Source organism: Ursus arctos, unplaced genomic scaffold (assembly GCF_023065955.2).
Source record: "Ursus arctos isolate Adak ecotype North America unplaced genomic scaffold, UrsArc2.0 scaffold_4, whole genome shotgun sequence".
In the NCBI taxonomy this organism is placed as follows: Eukaryota; Metazoa; Chordata; class Mammalia; order Carnivora; family Ursidae; genus Ursus; species Ursus arctos.
Window position 1 is genome coordinate 88,754,799 of NW_026623056.1, and position 17,481 is coordinate 88,772,279.

General features: G+C 42.3%; 1 protein-coding gene across 2 annotated transcripts in view; it reads right to left on the minus strand.

The window, feature by feature from the left end:
- Positions 1–4,120: 4,120 nt before the first annotated feature.
- BRWD1 (bromodomain and WD repeat domain containing 1) overlaps positions 4,121–17,481 on the minus strand; it is a 111,456-nt gene continuing 98,095 nt past the window's right edge. For both annotated transcript variants that reach the window (XM_026502098.3, XM_026502025.3), the window contains exons 39-41: positions 16,046–16,210; positions 12,830–13,741; positions 4,121–11,861 (exon numbers count right to left, since the gene is read on the minus strand). In XM_026502098.3, the coding sequence (XP_026357883.2) occupies positions 10,675–11,861; positions 12,830–13,741; positions 16,046–16,210 (2,264 nt within the window). In that variant the 3' untranslated portion in view covers positions 4,121–10,674. The remainder of the gene's footprint in view (positions 11,862–12,829; positions 13,742–16,045; positions 16,211–17,481) is intronic.

Here is a 17,481-nt window from a genome sequence, read left to right on the forward strand (position 1 = left end):
AGCCATGCCGGTCTGAATTTTTTTTTTAATATTTTTATTTTAATTTTATTTTTTTAATAATTTTTTATTATATTATGTTAGTCACCCCGGTCTGAATTTTTATTCTCTGATGCAGAACCCTTAAAATGAGCATCAGGTTGCAATTTTGACATTTTTTTTTCAGTCCTTGACATTTTTGCTTCAGACCCTGTACACTTCCCATTATTTTCTTCTCCTAAGGAATCAAGAGATTTCTTCAAGGCCCTTCCTTTCTGAAAAGGAACAATCTTAGGACAGGCCACTTGTCTCTTCTTTCCACCTCTCGGCTACAGGCTCCACCGTCTACTTCCCCCTCAGATTCTCTGTAGTGGGTATCTGTACAAGGGCTTACTGGAAGGAAGGCTTCCTCCCACTGTGACCTGCTCAATTATGGCTTTTAGAAAATTCCTCAAAAAGGTGCCAACAAGGGATTAACTTTAGAGCTGGGAGCAGCATGCAACTGACGGTTTACTTGTGGCCCCTCGTCCCGTTTCTACATTTCCATAGTCACTATTGTGCTTTTGCTTTCCAGGATCTGAACCGCCTGAAAAAAAGCATTTTGCTATTAATATCTTCTAGCTCTTTTTCACTGTCAGAATTTATGGTTGTATCATCCTCTTTATAAACACTCAGTAATTTTTTCTTAGCTGCAGCAGAAGCATTTCGATGCGGCAGCTTTCTGCTGCTCTTCCTAATCCAGACATTTTCTGGTCCTGAAATCGTGTGATTACTCTTATTTTTATTTTATTTGCAGCTACAGCAGCACATCTGCGGAGAACATTCTCAGGCACCATGTTTGCTTTAGGAGTTTCTGATCATGCATACATGTTCTCATTTTTGTACTGGGTTCTCTGTCTCTAGGAACAGATTCTCAAAAATGAGTGAAATTTCGTGTAAATGCAAAAACCTTGTAACACAAGATTTTACTACTACTTAACAATTCCTCAATAACATATTCCTAAACAGTAAATTTAAAAATTACATTACTAAAAAAGTAAACAACTTTAAGTGATTCTCATCAGGGATACTACATGCTCTTGACATGGATAGAAACTCCCATTTCCTTATCCACAAAAGCAAGTCCTGAGTAGTGTGCCACCTGGCATACTTTCTAATCTGCAAGGACAACTGCCACTTAGAACAGGAGCAGACTTGTGAGAATGTATCTTCAGCATCATAAAAGCCCTAAATTCTTGGTTTCATTTCAGATATTCTCTGTTGAACTACTTTAGGATACCCAGTAGGAGTTCTGAAATAATTGCCCTAGAACCTCCAAGAGAAGGCAATGCCATGGTGCCTCTGTGGAGGCCGCATCAGCTCTGCCTGAAGAATGTCCTTCAAGTTTGAATTCCAACACCTTTAGTCAAAAACACATGAACCCGTAGATAAAAAGGAATCGCCTGTTAGTTTTATCTAACCAAAATATGGCTTTAATCCCAGATCCATTTTTCTCAAGTATTTGAGCATTTTACATAACTGGAATCATTTAATTCTGGTTTCATTTTTATTTGAATAATTTTCTGAGCTAGGTATATGCCAGGCATCCAGAGGATCCGGATAAAGATTCTAAGACAAACTAATTCTACACATGTTAACTCTAGTTGCTGTAAGAACTAAGAGGTGCAGGGGGCGTTGAGAACCACATTCTAGAAACCGAACACAGCCGCGGGGCAAGGAAAGCTTCCTTTGAGGCGTGTTACCGCGGCGGAGGGCTAGGAACAGGGATCCGCCGAACAGCAGGAGGGAAGCTGCTATGGAGAGGCAACTTTCCAAGGGTGGCTCGAGATCCATCCCAGCTGTGCTGAGAAGCCCCGCGATGTTGCGCCCACTACCCCACGTGTACCAGCTTAGGTGGGCTCGAATCAGTTTTATTCCTGCCAAGGTCTCAAAGCCAGATTTTCACATTTCTAATACAGGATTCATTAATGCATTCCTAGGCTTTTTGAAAGTTCACATTATGCCACTTCGCTTTTACAAAAGACCTGCCCGGTTTTGCTAGCCAAAAGAAATCTAAGAGGATTTCACTTTTATTAAAAAAAAAAAAAAAAAAAAAAAGGCGCGGGGGGGGGGGCGCCTGCGTGGCTCAGTCAGTGAGGCGTCTGCCTTCGGCTCAGGTCATGACCCCAGAGTCCTGAGATGGGGTCCCGCGTTGGGCTCCCTGCTCAGCGGGGAGCCTGTTTGTCCCTCTGCCTGCCCCTCCCCCTGCTTGTGCTCGCTCTCTCTCAAAAAAAAAAAAAAAAAAAAAAGGACGGGGGCCACAGGCGCAAACAGCATGTGGTGCTGGCTTCCCGAGCGCGTCTGCAAGGCAGCACACGCCCTGAGCGGCAAGAGCGGCGCACCGGGTGCCCGGGCGGCCCGAGCTCCTGAACAGTCCGAGCATCGGGGCTTGGGCTACACCGATTTTTGTGCACCCGTTGGTAAGCCATGTCCTAAGGTATCAGAGAAGCTGGAGAGGTGACTTTTCAGTCTGCAAATGCCCTCAATTTTCTCCATGTATTATTAATGGTAGTTGTGTCTTTGCTTTATCCCACTTGGGCTTATGAGAAGTTTCACAGGAACGCCTTCCGAGAGCTGGCAAAACCTGTTATTTCCTGACAAAAATGCATCCGAAGTTCAGCCCTGCATGTTAGGCCTTATCTGTTGGCAATGTAGCCTTGCGGCCACGAAGTCAAGCTACCGAAGACTGCTTTAAAGACACACAAGCCTTGCTGAGGGGTTTGGAGGACCCCACCTCGTTTGCAGACATTCAGCAGTTGGCAAGAACAGGCTAGAGACCGCTGAAATACCCACACTCCACATCCGGACTCTCTCTCCCACTCTATCCCTTTCACCACTAAGGATGAGAAAATAAGGACTCGTTTTGTCAGCCCTCAAGTAATGCTATTATTGTACTGCAGTGAGACTACCAACCACCACCAATCTTCCCAGTTTTTCCTTTATGAACCGAGAGGTTTACCCTTCTGCCACCAAGCACGAATGAGTACAGGTGAAAACGGGCTTCTGTGGATTGACATGTTCATGAATAGAGTGAGGATTGAGGAAAAGTCTTCTGCTCTCAAAAGGAAAGCCCTTCAGATTTTACCCTCAGTCTGTGAAACTCACTTCAAAGATGTGCCTGTGCTTTCTCCAAGACCTGTTAGAGGTCTCCCAGGATAGGTTAGGAACTACTGTACTAAAAGTAACCCCCCAAGAATGCATCAGTCCCTTTTTGTCAATCACGTGACTTCTATAATTTTCCAGTGAAATTCTACTTCTGAAGGTAACACGTTTTGTTCAATTAAGTCCCCCGGCATTGCAAAAATGGCATTTTCACGGACTAAGTTCATCATCATGGACTGCTGGGCGGCACAGCCTCGCCCGCCTGGCGGGGCTCTGTGCGGTCACTGGCACAAACAGCAGGGATCATGAGAAAGCGCGCAGCCTACGGTGTTTCTACTTCGAAGGGAATTTTCTCAGGAATGTTTAAAACTACCAACAAATGTCTCTGCAAAGCAACCTAGATCGGTGTTAAGCAAATACCAGAATGTGAATTAATATGCTACAAGACAAACGCTCTTATAAATATACAACAAAATTATGGTGAAATCTGACCTATGCAAGATGAAGACCAGCGTCGCTCAACTACATCCATTTGCATGTTGAAACCGCCTTTAAAGTCGATAACCAGTTCATTCCCAACAACCTATCCAGTTGATAGTATAGATAAAATCCTAGCACAGCTAAACACTTCTGTGGGACAAAAAGACTTAAGTGGCAGCAACTAATTCCTTTTTGAGGTACTAATGCAACTTACGAGTCCAGTAAATACAAACTCATTTTAATGAAGGCTTATCTGTAATCCAAAATAAGGGAAAACAGTTAAGATTCTACAAAAGAAACTCTAAGTAGGCTTTTTAAAGTACTTGAAGAAAATCTGCACTTCAACTATGTGTGTGTGGGGGGATAACCGAGTCAATTCTGTGTACAGCCACTCCAACCTGCTGAGGCTGCAGCTCCTTACACCTAAAAAGGGAATGTCACAGAATAAAGATAAAAGCACTCTGAGGAAGACAGAAGAGTGACAGCGTGGGAGATTAAAAAAATAATAATAATAATGCATACATGAAAGTCAGTGTTAATTTTATTACTGAGAACTTGGTAAATTATAAAGTGCTTTATTCTCCTTGAGAAAACTACAAACAGTTTGTAGAAATATATACAGGATCATTCAGGGTTAGAGAGAAATCCAATTTATATGTTAGGGCACAAGCTTAAAACTCCTGGAGGATACTGCTCTAATACATTTGTGCGGCATCGCTTAATACTAACAAGTCACTACCGGACTCGGGGAAGTCCTCCTGTCCCAGATGGTCTTGGTCGGTCACGTGTTTTGGAGCAGTCAATGAGAGCTTGAGGCATTGCTCCTTTCCTATAAATGATTCCCTATTTGGATATGGCAAAAACCTCATTCATAGAGTAAAAATTAACATCGGTAGTTGTACCCCATCACAGTTCACCTAGATGACCACTTTGTGTCCCTGTGTGTTCTAAGATGGTCTGTGGTGAACAGAAGAAACTTGGATGTAGACATTAGTTCTGATTCAAAGCAATTATCTCTAGTTTCTCTATTTTAAGGACTAATCATATTCTAATTATGATACTTAATACAAAACTTTCCCTAGATCCAAAATAAACTTCACGTCATTGCTCTAGAAGCATGAACATTTTTAATCTCATCAGCATTTTAACTGTGGAGTATTAAAAACAAATCAGAGAATGGAAAAAGATGAAAGCATGTCTGAATCAAAATGAAAATGTACGAGCCTATTTCACATACTTTTGAAGTACTTATATTATTGGTTGCTGTGGCTGGTGGGGGAAACCTTTTAATTGCAAATCACAGCAACTTCTCTCCAACAAGGCTTTTATCAGAGCTAGACTGAGATGTCGTCTTGTCTGCCCTTCACTGAGAAGCAATGAAATGCTCAAAACTCAGGAAGCAAACAGCATTTATCACTGATATTCATCCCTCCTAAAGCGCAAGTTTCCAAAAAGATCCCATACGCCGGAAAGTCTGTGTACGTGTTTTAACTCCCCAGGCTGAACACTTTTCTATTTTCTGGGGAGTTAACACTGAGAAGTCAGCTTCTACGGTATGGCCACATCGGGTCTGGAGATTGTCAGAAATAACTCCACAATCAAGAGCTGTTCTTCGCTAGCGTGGTCACTTTTGTGGTGGAGCAGATGAACTCCAGTCTTCCACACACGCAGTGATGGCACCACAGAACTTCGTCTGGCTTTGACAGCTCTTGCAGCCCATCACTCTCCGGCTCGCTCTCATCCCCAGAAAACAGTTCACTGCTTAACAGTCACGATTCTCAAAGACTTGTGATGGCTACTGCAGTTTTTTTCTAAAAATCTGATAAAAGCTCTATAAAGTATGAATTCAGGGATCCTGTATCTGTTTAATGAACTTTTAAATTTAAATTTGTGTTAACATACAGTGTAATACTGGTTTCTGGGTTTGATGAACTTCTTGAGAGAGATCTCAGAGCGTTTTTAAACTGTTGGGCAGGATAAGGTAACCGAAATCAACCCTGGTTTTCAATCTACTTTATTACTTCCCCAGCGAAAAGCAGCACGGCACAGACAATCCAAGGACAACCTCTTTTCAGGCCCATCTTTCAACCCCCTTCAACCCCCTTCAGCCCCCTCCGCCCATACAACAGGGTGTGGCCCTGCATTCTGCCTGCATGAGAAAGAAATCACAAATGGACAGAGGTTTGAGAGAGAAAATAGAGCTGTTTAAGACAAGAGTAAGGGTGAGTTGCAAGGGAAATCGACTGCCTACTGCAGACCTTATAGAATTAATCAGCTAGAAGGCTTGAAGTAGTTTTTAAAAAAAATGTTAGGATAACATTACACTTATTATACTCTACTATCTTAGTTCGTAATTGCTTTAAAAAGTAAGTAAAACTGGTTCCTAGATGACAACTGAGAGTTGTGAAATGTGGTAACAAGTTAATTTAGAAAAGTTTGAGAGATCTTGTGTGGGAGTGGAAAAACAAAGATTTGGCTTTTTGTCCGGCTCCAGTGAAACGGTTAGAATTTCACAGGTGAACTGAACGTGTGCATACGGTCCGAGGACTAAGTCTGGATCAACACCTAGAAAACTACCTTCAATATATTAAAACCGGAAGATTGTTTTAACATTTAACCACTCATCAACAAAGGTAGCAACTTCTAAATAATACTCCTGTGGGCCAGGCTGGCGGCTGCAGTCCATGCAAACTGTAACTGGTCGCCTCGTTTCAGTTAGGTCAGTCAGAATGCCTCTTTAGGAGTCCAAATTCCCAATAAAGGTTTTAATAAATGACAAAACTTACCTTAAAAACTAAAGCATGACCAGAAAATATGCTCAAACACTGATAATTCAGTGGAACGATCAGTCGTGACACATACATACATGTCCTATGGTTACTTACATGCTGCCAAAGACAGGGCCTGCAGAAACCGTAAGACCACGATGTTGGAACTGTCCCCATCCGACCTCCCCACATCAGATCCATACAAGTAACACTTAAGGAGACACCAAGTAGAAGTCTTGATATTTTTCCACCAAATTCACAATGTATTAAGGAACCAGCCTGGCAGATTATTAGTGACTAGTAAAAATCTTTCCACTCTGAGAATCCCCACGTACTCTTCGGCAACATCTATAATTTAAGAAAATAGCTACAAAAACCTTAATTAAAAAGTGAGAAACGACAACACAGCCCTCACCATTATAGTCTTTACACTTTAATCCTCTCCATTAACTCACAACTTTTGAGCTACCAAGTGATATTAGCACTAATCTAGTTGGACTAGATTTTTCCACAATGTTCCATTTTCTCCCTAGCGTTGACAAATCTTTCTTGGTTTGGTCTTTGTTCCCAAATACTAGAATCAGAGACAGTCTTTAAACAGTGACGTTGCAAATTTCTTACGGTTTCTGCTTTATTACATCGTGTTACCCACAGCAGAAGCTGAGAGACGGTCTTCCGTAATAACGGAGAGCTCTCCCGCAGGGAGGGTGCTGTCGCACTACATCACACCAGGAAAGGCTCAACTACAATTTCCACACAATCTAAGACACTGGAGTGTTCGCGGACAACTCCGAGATGCTGAATAAAGGCAATATGCTGACTTGACATGGATGAAAATGATGGAGCTGTTCTAGCCATTTAAAAGTTACTCAAAAAAATCCAATACAACTGAGTAGAAAGGAAAACCAAAAATATCGTAAGCACCTTGAACAATGTTCTTGCATTCTGATACAAAAACCTCTCATTTTTTCAGGTGGCACAAATTCAATGTGCACTGACGAGAGATTGAAGTCCTTTCAGTGTAGTTTTTAAAATGATACACTGAAATTAATAAATTGTGTTCTGGTTATTCTAAAGAAAGAAAGGCTAGAAGAGGGGCAGGGAATGTAGTATGAACCCAAGGCTGTTCTAAGAATTGTTACCTAAGATGTCAGCAACCAATGGAGTGTGAAGATTTAGTGACAAGTCTTATTCTTATTTTTGGACAGTAATACCTTCAAGATGGCATTGTTATTGGCTTGCTTCATACCTCCTTTTTCATTTGCAATTCTAGGTTTTGAAGTGCCTTTTCCCCAGACATAAGTTCTTTCCCCCCATTTTTGTATTATAAAATTAATTTGCTTTTTTAGGTGCAACTCTCTACTATTTAGAAGAAATTTTGGTGTTGTAACTGCTTTACAAATAATAACTAAATTGAGAAAAGATTTAATCAGAGATTTTTCCCCTAAAATAAAAAAGGGAGAACGACCACCCTAAAAATTATCTGAAAATGGGATACTTTCCCTTTTATTCAGAAGTTACTACACATTGTTGGTATATCCTTTTAAAGTCTGACATGAAAAAAAAAAAGTTTTTAAACCTCACCTATTTCTCAAATGTTTGACATCTTTTTTCTTAATAGTCTTTCAAAGGAATCAAAACTCAAATCTAAATACCTCAGCCCTTTTTTTCAACCCTGAATGAATAAAATCATAGGACTCTGGACATACACAACCACAGCAGTTTGTTGTTGTTGTTCATATACACCGTTAAGTGACTTCAAGTGCAATGAAAAGCTACAGCACTTACTTCCGGATCAGTTCACATTCAATCTGCAAGCTTTTGTCCTTTTTCACAAGAAAATACAAACTGATCCCAAACACATTAAAGTACATCCGTGCATTAAATCCCTGCGCATTTCGCATAAAGAGAAGTAGAAAAAAAAGTCAAACATGTTCTAGTGCTCAATGTAAACATTTTGAACTATTAATTATTTATTAATTTTCCTTAAAGTACTTAGGAGTGTGTGTCACATATTCAAAGTTAACCTTAGGAATAGCACCATGACCAAAAAAACCCATAAAAATGATTCTCACTATAATCCCTTAGTTCTACTTCAGAACTTGAGAAGCTAACATTGTCAACCATGCCTTCAAAGTCATGAGGCCAAATTCTTATTTTTTTTTTTTCCAGGTGAAACCAAAATACTGCTTTCTTAAACACAAAGGTCTAACAATTTTGGACAAAAAAGAAAAATTAGTAATTGGATGACCAGCCAATCTGTGACCAGTTAATTCAGTCCAAAAGATAAGAATAGTTCTACCGATGAAGCCTAAATGATCAAAGTCTCATTTTACCAAAAGAATTTATGTATTTATGAACGTATTCTATATTTGTATTTATGGATTTTTTTGGTACCTTTTTGCAGACGATGGTAAACATGGAGTTATAACCCTGAGAATAGATATAAAACAGAGAAGCTTTAGAAGAGTTTAAATAAATTAATGGATAGGACATCTACCACCATTGCTTAAAACTAGGGAAGTAAAGAACATTCCATTAATGTTTTCAGGTCAATAGTCAAGGACAATTCTCCTGAATCACTCTCTCTACCACATACTTAACACAGACTTTGATAAAGAAGAGCATCTTAGTTTTGACGTGGTGACAGCTCTCTAAACAACCAAAGGAGGGGTAAGTCCGTCCCACCTATCTCAGTTGGTAATGTCCAAAAACACCCTTCCCCTTGCATCAGAGTGCAAAGTACCTTCTACCATGTCGAATGGAACAGATAACTGAAAAGTAACAACACTTAAGAACATTCTCTAACACTGACACCAGAGTCTGATGCTTTTCCATACCTGCCACCTTCGGGATACACAGGAGAAAAGGGTTAATTTTGTCTGGAACCAAACGCAGGGCCAATAAATAACAAAGGTGGGAGTACGGTAACATACTCCTTTGCTACAAATATGTAAACCATTTGAATCAAGTCCACCTTCAGGCACAAACAAGCTAGGAATGGCCACCTACACTGTATGGAGTAGCACAACCTATCAAGCAAGAATATTTGGCTCGAAAATAAGTACTTATTTGATGTATTTGATGATGTGATAGAAGTTTCACTTTAAATGGATTCCAAAATTATTTTCCCACAACACATGACAGTTTCTTAGATTTAAACTAGAGATCACTAGTAAAGATACACTTAGTTGCCCCATCAAAGAATGCCTGGGATTGCACATGGCAGCAGTGAGCTAAAACAAAGAGATGGAGAATGACATTTAACTATTTTCCTATATAGATGAGATTTGCGATTGCACTCTTAACAAAACTCAACTCTACAACCTCAATGGAAATGGGGGGGAAACTACATATACTTTAAATACTCTCTTGGCCCCGTACAACCTATGAAAGAACACACTTTTCCTAAATCTAAGGCACACAAACTCCTCTATTTCACAGAGTAAGACTATGGAAGACCAAGATTTTGGTTAAATCCCTTACACAGAAACCAGGAGACCTTGGAAAAGACAAATTATATAGCATTCTGTTAGTGCACAATTTAAAAGAAAATGCTAGGACTACGGTCGGGGCCTTAGAGGTTTAAAATATACAATCAAAACATTTTAAAAAATAATTTACCAGCACTTTATAAATTCAAGTTTATAAAATAAAACTGATGATATTTTCCTTAAAAATAAAGAAAAAGAAAGAAAAGACCAACAGCATTTGGAAAGAAACCATTTCAATGAAAATGACCAAATCTGGTATAATGCATCTGCTCAAGTAGCCAGGGAAAGAAAACAAAACAAAACAAAAAGTGGTAGGTACCTCGCCTACTAATCATGGTTACACCTCCCATGATTGTAATGTCAGTATGCACATAATATTTATGAAGAATCTGTAAACATAGGTCACGTGAAATTGTTCGACTACAACAGGACAGGGGTTAGAAACTACCACCTCTTGACGCGTTCAGAAAGTAACTGCGTGACACTTGCTACCATGAAAGTAATGCTTATCGGTTTTGATAACCAGGATGTCTAGTGTTGAACACATTTCAAATTCTTGCTATCTGTAGTTAAATACTGTCAAAGTAGATCTGCCCCCAAAATGAAGCATATTTTGGCACCTGTGCTGAGCGCTGCTACAAAGGCAAGCAAGTGCAAATAAAAATAACAGTCATGATTTAGTCACATTCATAACTTTTCATAGAAAAATATAAATATATTCCCTGAATTGTAGGACAAAAAATAATTTCAACAGCCAACTTTCACCATAAATTCCAGTCCATTTCCTCTTTCAATGAACTGGCTTTCTCTCAAGGTCATAAGGTGCAATCATCAAAATCTAACACATTTTCTAAGCTTCTGTCATCATCCCCATCATGGTATCTCACGGTCCTTCTGCCCTGATTTCTCGTTTTTATTTTAGAACGTCGAAGACCTCTCTTCGATTTTGCATAGTCCAAGTCCTCCCAGTCGTTATCGTCCACACTCAGCCTAGGCCGTTTGCTCTGTCTCTGCCGCCTCGAGCCTCTTGCTGCGGCGGCTGCACAAGCTTTACCTTTTCTTGCCGCTTTCGCCTTTCCTCTCGTTTTCCTCTTTTTGGTTTTCGCATCGTCGGCACAGTCCCCGTCTGATTCCGTCGCAGACGCCAAGTCCGAGTCGGATCTGGGGCCGGCGTCGGGCCCGCGCTTGGAAGCGCCTCCCGCTGCGGCCGCCCGCCCGCTCCGGGGCTGGGGCTGGGGCTGGGGCTCGGGCTGCAGCCGCCGCCGCCTCCCCTCGGCCTCGGCCGCGCCCCGCGCCTCCCGCAGCACTTTGGTCTTGCTGAACGGGGCCTTGCCGTAGGTCCGGAGCCTCCGGCCGTTCCACCGGCGCAGCCCGTAGTTGAGGTCCTCCTCGAAGGTGCTCTCGGCGGCGGCCTTCTGCGCCGGAGCCGACTCGGGCGAGCACTGGCTGCCCCGCTCACCCCCCGGAGTCTGGCTTTTTGACTCTTCGTCTGAAGACGCCACCGAGGAACGCCGCGCGCTCGGAGCTGCAGCGGCTGCTCTGCGGCTCCGGGTGTGCCTGCCCCTGGGCTCGGGGCTCGGCGTGCGCTCGGAGGCCGAGTCTCCGCTCACACGCGGCGCGACACTCCGCGCGCGGCCTTCCCGGCCGGCGGCGGGCGGCTTCCCCTCGCAAGCACTCGGCGCGGCTCCGGCACCGGCGCCGCCCCCCTCGGCCTCCCGCGCCGCCCTCCCCGCCGTCCCTGCCGCGGCGCACGCGGAAAGCGGGGGCTTCCTCCTCCCGCCGCTGCTCCGGCCGCACGCGCGGTCCAAGCCGGCGTCCTCCGCGTCGCTCGCGAGCTTCGTGTTCCGGGCAGCCGGGGCTGCACGCCGGCGGGGAGTCCTCAGGGGACCCGTCTTGCCTTTGGAGGGCTTCTTCACCACCTTCGAGTTGCTGTCTGAGTCACTGGAACAGACCCTTTTCCTGGAAACTTTTCTGCTTTGTCCGTGGTCTTGTGATGTAGAATCTAAAAATTAAAAATTCAGAGTATTCCTTTAATCTGTAAGAGTATGTGTAAAGGAATTAAATGCCCAACATTTTAAACGGGAAGTCCGGGATTCTTACGGACTTGGAAGGAGGATGGCAGCGAATGTTCGGGATCTTAGAGCACTGACCTTTCTTTGGGCAGCCTCAACACAGCACATTCCCAGCCTTGCTGTTCGCATTCACAATACAGCTGACACACACAGTTCCGTGAATACAGACTAACTTCTCTTTACCAATGCACCAAGGTATGCAAACTAATCACTGATTCTCAGCCTCCCTGAAACTTTTTTTCAGCTCACAAGCTCCGATCACACCAACACCTTTAATCTTAGCTCTAACTGCCTCACGCTCTTCAGTATTTTTCATCAGCCCCCACCTACCAAGAGTACAGCCTTCAATCAGCAAGTGATTTTCACCCCTCTGTGCCCCAGGGTTATTACGAGTAACGTGAACAATAATACTACTACCTAGCTCATAAAAGATCTGAAGACTGAACTAGTTAATATAGGTAAAGCATGGAGAACAATTTCCTGATCCATAGAACAGCTCAGTGGCCACTCTGTTGGCTAGCTGCTGCTGTTATTCTGACTTACACATCCCTTTCAAGCAAACAGTCCTACCCTTTTCTCTCCTCTTCTGAAACTGGCTAACACCACAGCTTGTAAATGTGTTTGTCTCCGCTTTTCTGAAACCCACAGCCAATACAAGAAGTGAAATCTTACTAGAAATAGCTGTTACGGCCTGTTATGTGAATAAAACTAAACATATATAACGACCAGTTATGCATGCACACAGAACATCAGGGATGCACAGCAAAGACGGAGAATGCATGGGGTGGACAGAAAACCACTGGCGAAGAGAAGTTTCATGGGGAAAAACGATGTATGCTATAAGGACAGAGAACAGAGAAAACATGCCAGTGAGCCAAGGTTACATGTTTTGAATTACCTTTCAAAAAATTGTTTGGTTTTTCTTTTGTGTTGTCATCATCTGAATCCAAATCAGTCTCAGATACATGATCTGAGGAACGCTGGGACCCGGCAGTCGGTTCACACTTCGAACCCCCTCTAATCAGGTTTGTTTCCATTATGTGACAGCTGCCATCTTCTCGATCTTGCTCTTCAGATTCAGACTCCTCCGACTCACTGAAGATCTTTGCTTTTTTAAGGAAAGTAAGATTCTTACGAGCTGTGTTGTATTTCCTACCGGCATACTTCCTTGGTTCCGAATCTGCTTCCTCCTCTTCCTCTGAGCTGCTGTCTGCCTTAAGTTTCTGCCCAGATGTAGAGGGACCAGCAGTTCTGTTATGTACATTATCTGAATCATGACTTTTAGAGTCTTCGTCAGAAGACTCTATTTTAAGAAATTTTGTTTTAGAAGTTGCTGGAGCCTGCGACTTATAACCATTGGCGTGCCAATTTTTGCGGGCTACTCGCAAATCACTTTCGGACTCTGAATCCCCATTTTCAGACTCATTCGTGGTATTCTGGGCAGCATGAGAACTGGACAGTGGTGATGGCTGATTTCGATCTTTTAGCTCCTCTTCTTCAATTTCGGACTTTAAGCTCTGATCATCTTCAGAATTATGTAATAACTTTTTTCTAGCCACAGCAGAAGCATTACGGTGAGGCAGCTTACGGCCAGAGCAGACACTTTCAGAGCTCGAGTTCTCCTCTACGTCACTCATGAGCTTTATCTTATTGGCAGCCACGGCAGCACACTTTCGTAGCACTTTCCGGTTATTTCCAGCCCTGGCTTTTAGACTTTCACTGGTCTCCACTGAATTGTTATCAGAGTCACTTAAATAGACTCTCTTTCGTGTGGCTTTTCTGCCACATCCATTCTCTAAAGAAACTGGACCTAGAAATAAAGTAGCACTGAGATTAGAAAAGTCTTCCTTATTTCAACATTTTTTAATGAATTTATTATTTTAGAACTGATGTTCCCTACCTTTTAATGCCAAAACAGATTTCCCTTCTAAATCCAAAAAGCCCTAAGGATGGGGGCACCTGAGTGTCTCAGGTTAAGTGTCTGATTCTTGATTTCAGCTCAAGTCATGATCTCAGGGTTGTGAGTTCGAGCCCTGCCTGGTGCTCAATGTGGAACCTGCTTAAGATTCTCTCTCTCCCTCTCCCCACCCCTTCTCCTGCATTCTCTCTCTCAGGGGTGGGGCGGGAAGGAGCCCTAAGGATGAAACAGAAGAGAAAGCCCAGAAGAAACCCATGGCTACATCATCAATTACTTTATAAAAGAGACAAGAATATATAATGGAGAAAAAACAGTCTCTTCAACAAACAGCGCTGGGAAAACTGGACGGCCAACAGGCAAAAGGATAAAACAAGATTACTATCTTACACATACACAAAAATTAACACAAAATGGATTAGACACTTGAATGTAAGACCTGAAACCATAAACCTCCTGGAAGAAAACATAGGGGGTAAGCTCCTTAACACTGATCTTGCTGACGATTTTTGGATCTGACACCAAAAGCAAAGGCAATAAAACCAAAAATAAACAAGTGGGACTACATCGAACTAAAAGCTTCTGCACAGCAAAAGAAATCACCAACAAAATAAAAAGGCAACCTACTGACATGTGCAAACCATGTATGTGATAAGGGGTTAACTGTTCAAAGTATTTAAAGAACTCATACAGCTCATTAGCAAAAAAAAATCTGATTAAAAAATGCAGAGGATGTGAGTAGACATTTTTCAAAATATGGCATACAAATAATGGGCAACAAGTGAAAAGATGCTCAACATCACCAATAAGGGAAACGCAAATCAAAACCACAGTGAGATGTCATCTCACACCTGACAGAATGGCTATCATCAAAAAGACAAGAAACAGGGTTGGCGAGGATGTAGAGAAAATGGAACCCTCATGCACTGCTGGTGGGAATGCAAATTGTTACAGCCACTGTGGAAAACAGTATGGAGGCTCCTCAGAAAGTTAAAATTAGTACTACCCTACGATCCAGCAATTCACTGCTAGGTATTTATCCAGAGAAAACTAAGCACTAATTTAAATAGATATTTGCACCCCAATTTCACTGCAGCATCATTTACAAAAGCCAAGATACGTAAACAACCAAGGCATTCATTGATGGATGAATGGAAAAGATGACGTGGTATAGCTATACGATGGAATATTATTCAGTCATAAAGAAGAATGGAATCTTGCCATTTGTGACAACATGGATGGACCCTGAAGGTGTTATGCTAAGCGAAATAAGTCAACAGAGAAAGACAAATACTGTATCATTTCACTTATACGTGGAACCTAACAAACAAAATAACCAAACACTCCAAAAAACCACTGATCAGAGAACAGATTGGTGGGGGGAGGGGAGGTGGAGACCAAAAGGTACAACCTTCCAGTTTAAGTCACAGGGATGTAATGTACAGCATGATGACTATACTTAATACTCTTGCATATCTGAAAGCTGCTAAGAGTAAATCCTGAAAGTCCTCATCACAAGAAAGAAAAACTTTATGTACAGTAACTAACGGTAACTGCACTTATTGTGATCATTCTGCAGTGTATACAAATATCAAATCATTATGCTGTACGCCTGAAATATACTGTTGTATGTCAATTATATCTCAATTTTTAAAAAATCTAAAAAGGAGGGATGCCTGGGTGCCTCAGTCAGTTTATGCATGTGCCTTCAGCTCAGATCGTGGTCCCAGATCCCAGATCCCAGGGTCCTGGGATCAAGTCCCGCATCCAGCTCCTTGGTCCGTGAGGAGACTGCTTCTCCCCCTGCTTGTGCTCTTTCTCGATAATAAATTATTTTTATTTATTTATTTATTTATTTTTAAGATTTTATTTATTAATTTGACAGAGAGAAACAGCTAGTGAGAGAGGGAACACAAGCAGGGGGAGTGGGAGAGGAAGAAGCAGGCTTCCAGAGGAGGAGCCTGATGTGGGGCTCGATCCCAGAATGCTGGGATCACGCCCTGAGCCGAAGGCAGACACCTAACGACTGCACCACCCAGACGCCCCTCTTGATAATAAATTTTAAAAAATCTTAAAAAAAAATCTAAAAAGGACATTTAACCGTATGTAGCAGACACATTAAAAAAATAAGCCATTCCACACTTAGCTTATGGATTCCCTGGGTATATCCGTGCAAAATACCAACCATGAGTCTCTTACCAGTTTTCCTTTGAGCAGCTCTGGTTCTGGTCACCCTGAGATTACTGCTTCTGGCCAGCCCACTACGTAAGGAAGATTCACGAGGTCTTGAACTCTCTTTGCTTTCCTCTGAACTATTAGAAGCCGATGATGAAGAGGTACCTAAGGAATCTTCCATCTCACTTTCTAAGAAAAACAAGGCATCAACAGTTCATCACACATATTCTATCTTTACACACAAGCAGTTGTTTCGTAACAACAGACTAAAAGCAGATTCTCAAAATACTTAGAAGAGATTATATTTTTAAAAACTGTTTTAAAGAACAACTCAAAAAATTTTGGCATTAGAAAGTACATAATCGGGGCTCCTGGGTGGCACAGCGGTTAAGCGTCTGCCTTCGGGTCAGGGCGTGATCCCGGCGTTCTGGGATCGAGCCCCACGTCAGTCTCCTCCGCTGTGAGCCTGCTTCTTCCTCTCCCACTCCCCCTGCTTGTGTTCCCTCTCTCGCTGGCTGTCTCTATCTCTTTCAAATAAATAAATAAAATCTTTAAAAAAAAAAAAAAAAAAAAAGGAAAGTACATAATCAGCATTCCAAATCAAGTCTGTTCTCTCATTTCTGAAAGGAACATATTAATCCTGGGTTGGATTCAGAAAATACAGTTTATATATTTCATAAAGTTCCATTTAAAAATGTTAATTAGGGGCGCCTGGGTGGCACAGCGGTTAAGCGCCTGCCTTCGGCTCAGGGCGTGATCGCGGCGTTATGCGATCGAGCCCCACATCAGGCTCCTCCGCTGTGAGCCTGCTTCTTCCTCTCCCACTCCCCCTGCGTGTGTTCCCTCTCTCACTGGCTGTCTCTATCTCTGTCAAATAAATAAATAAAATCTTAAAAAAAAAAAAAACTGTTTAAAAAAAATGTTAATTAGCCCCCATCCACTTCTGTCCTATGAGACTAGTATTTGCTGTAGGAAAGACAACCACTGTTAAGCCCCACGTCAGTGGACACACTTTCAGGCCTTTTGCTAGTAAGCCCTGTACAGTGGTACCGCACACACTTTCGGCTCAAGAGGTCATTTTCACATGTTCCACCAGAAAGGGGGAGGGGAGGGATAGAAAAAACAAGATAAATAATTTAAACAGTACAGGTCACTTCTCCCTACTACCTCACTAATGAGTGCATGCTCCAGTTTGAACACGGCACAGAAAAGCTTCCCGTTCTTTCGTCCACTCCATCCTTACATACCTACCACAGAATGAAAGTTTTATCAAAGTGAGTGGGAGCATGTTGCTAAAAGGTAAAATTTTGCTCCACAAATACAACCCCAACTCCGCGTTAAAGAAAGTGGCTGCATTAGAAGGGCACCAGTCACCAAGTTGTGTTTCTTCCTCTGAAACTGCTCTGCCACTTGCCATTTTGACTGCTCATATTCTATTCCATTCCACTCCCCACCATGTT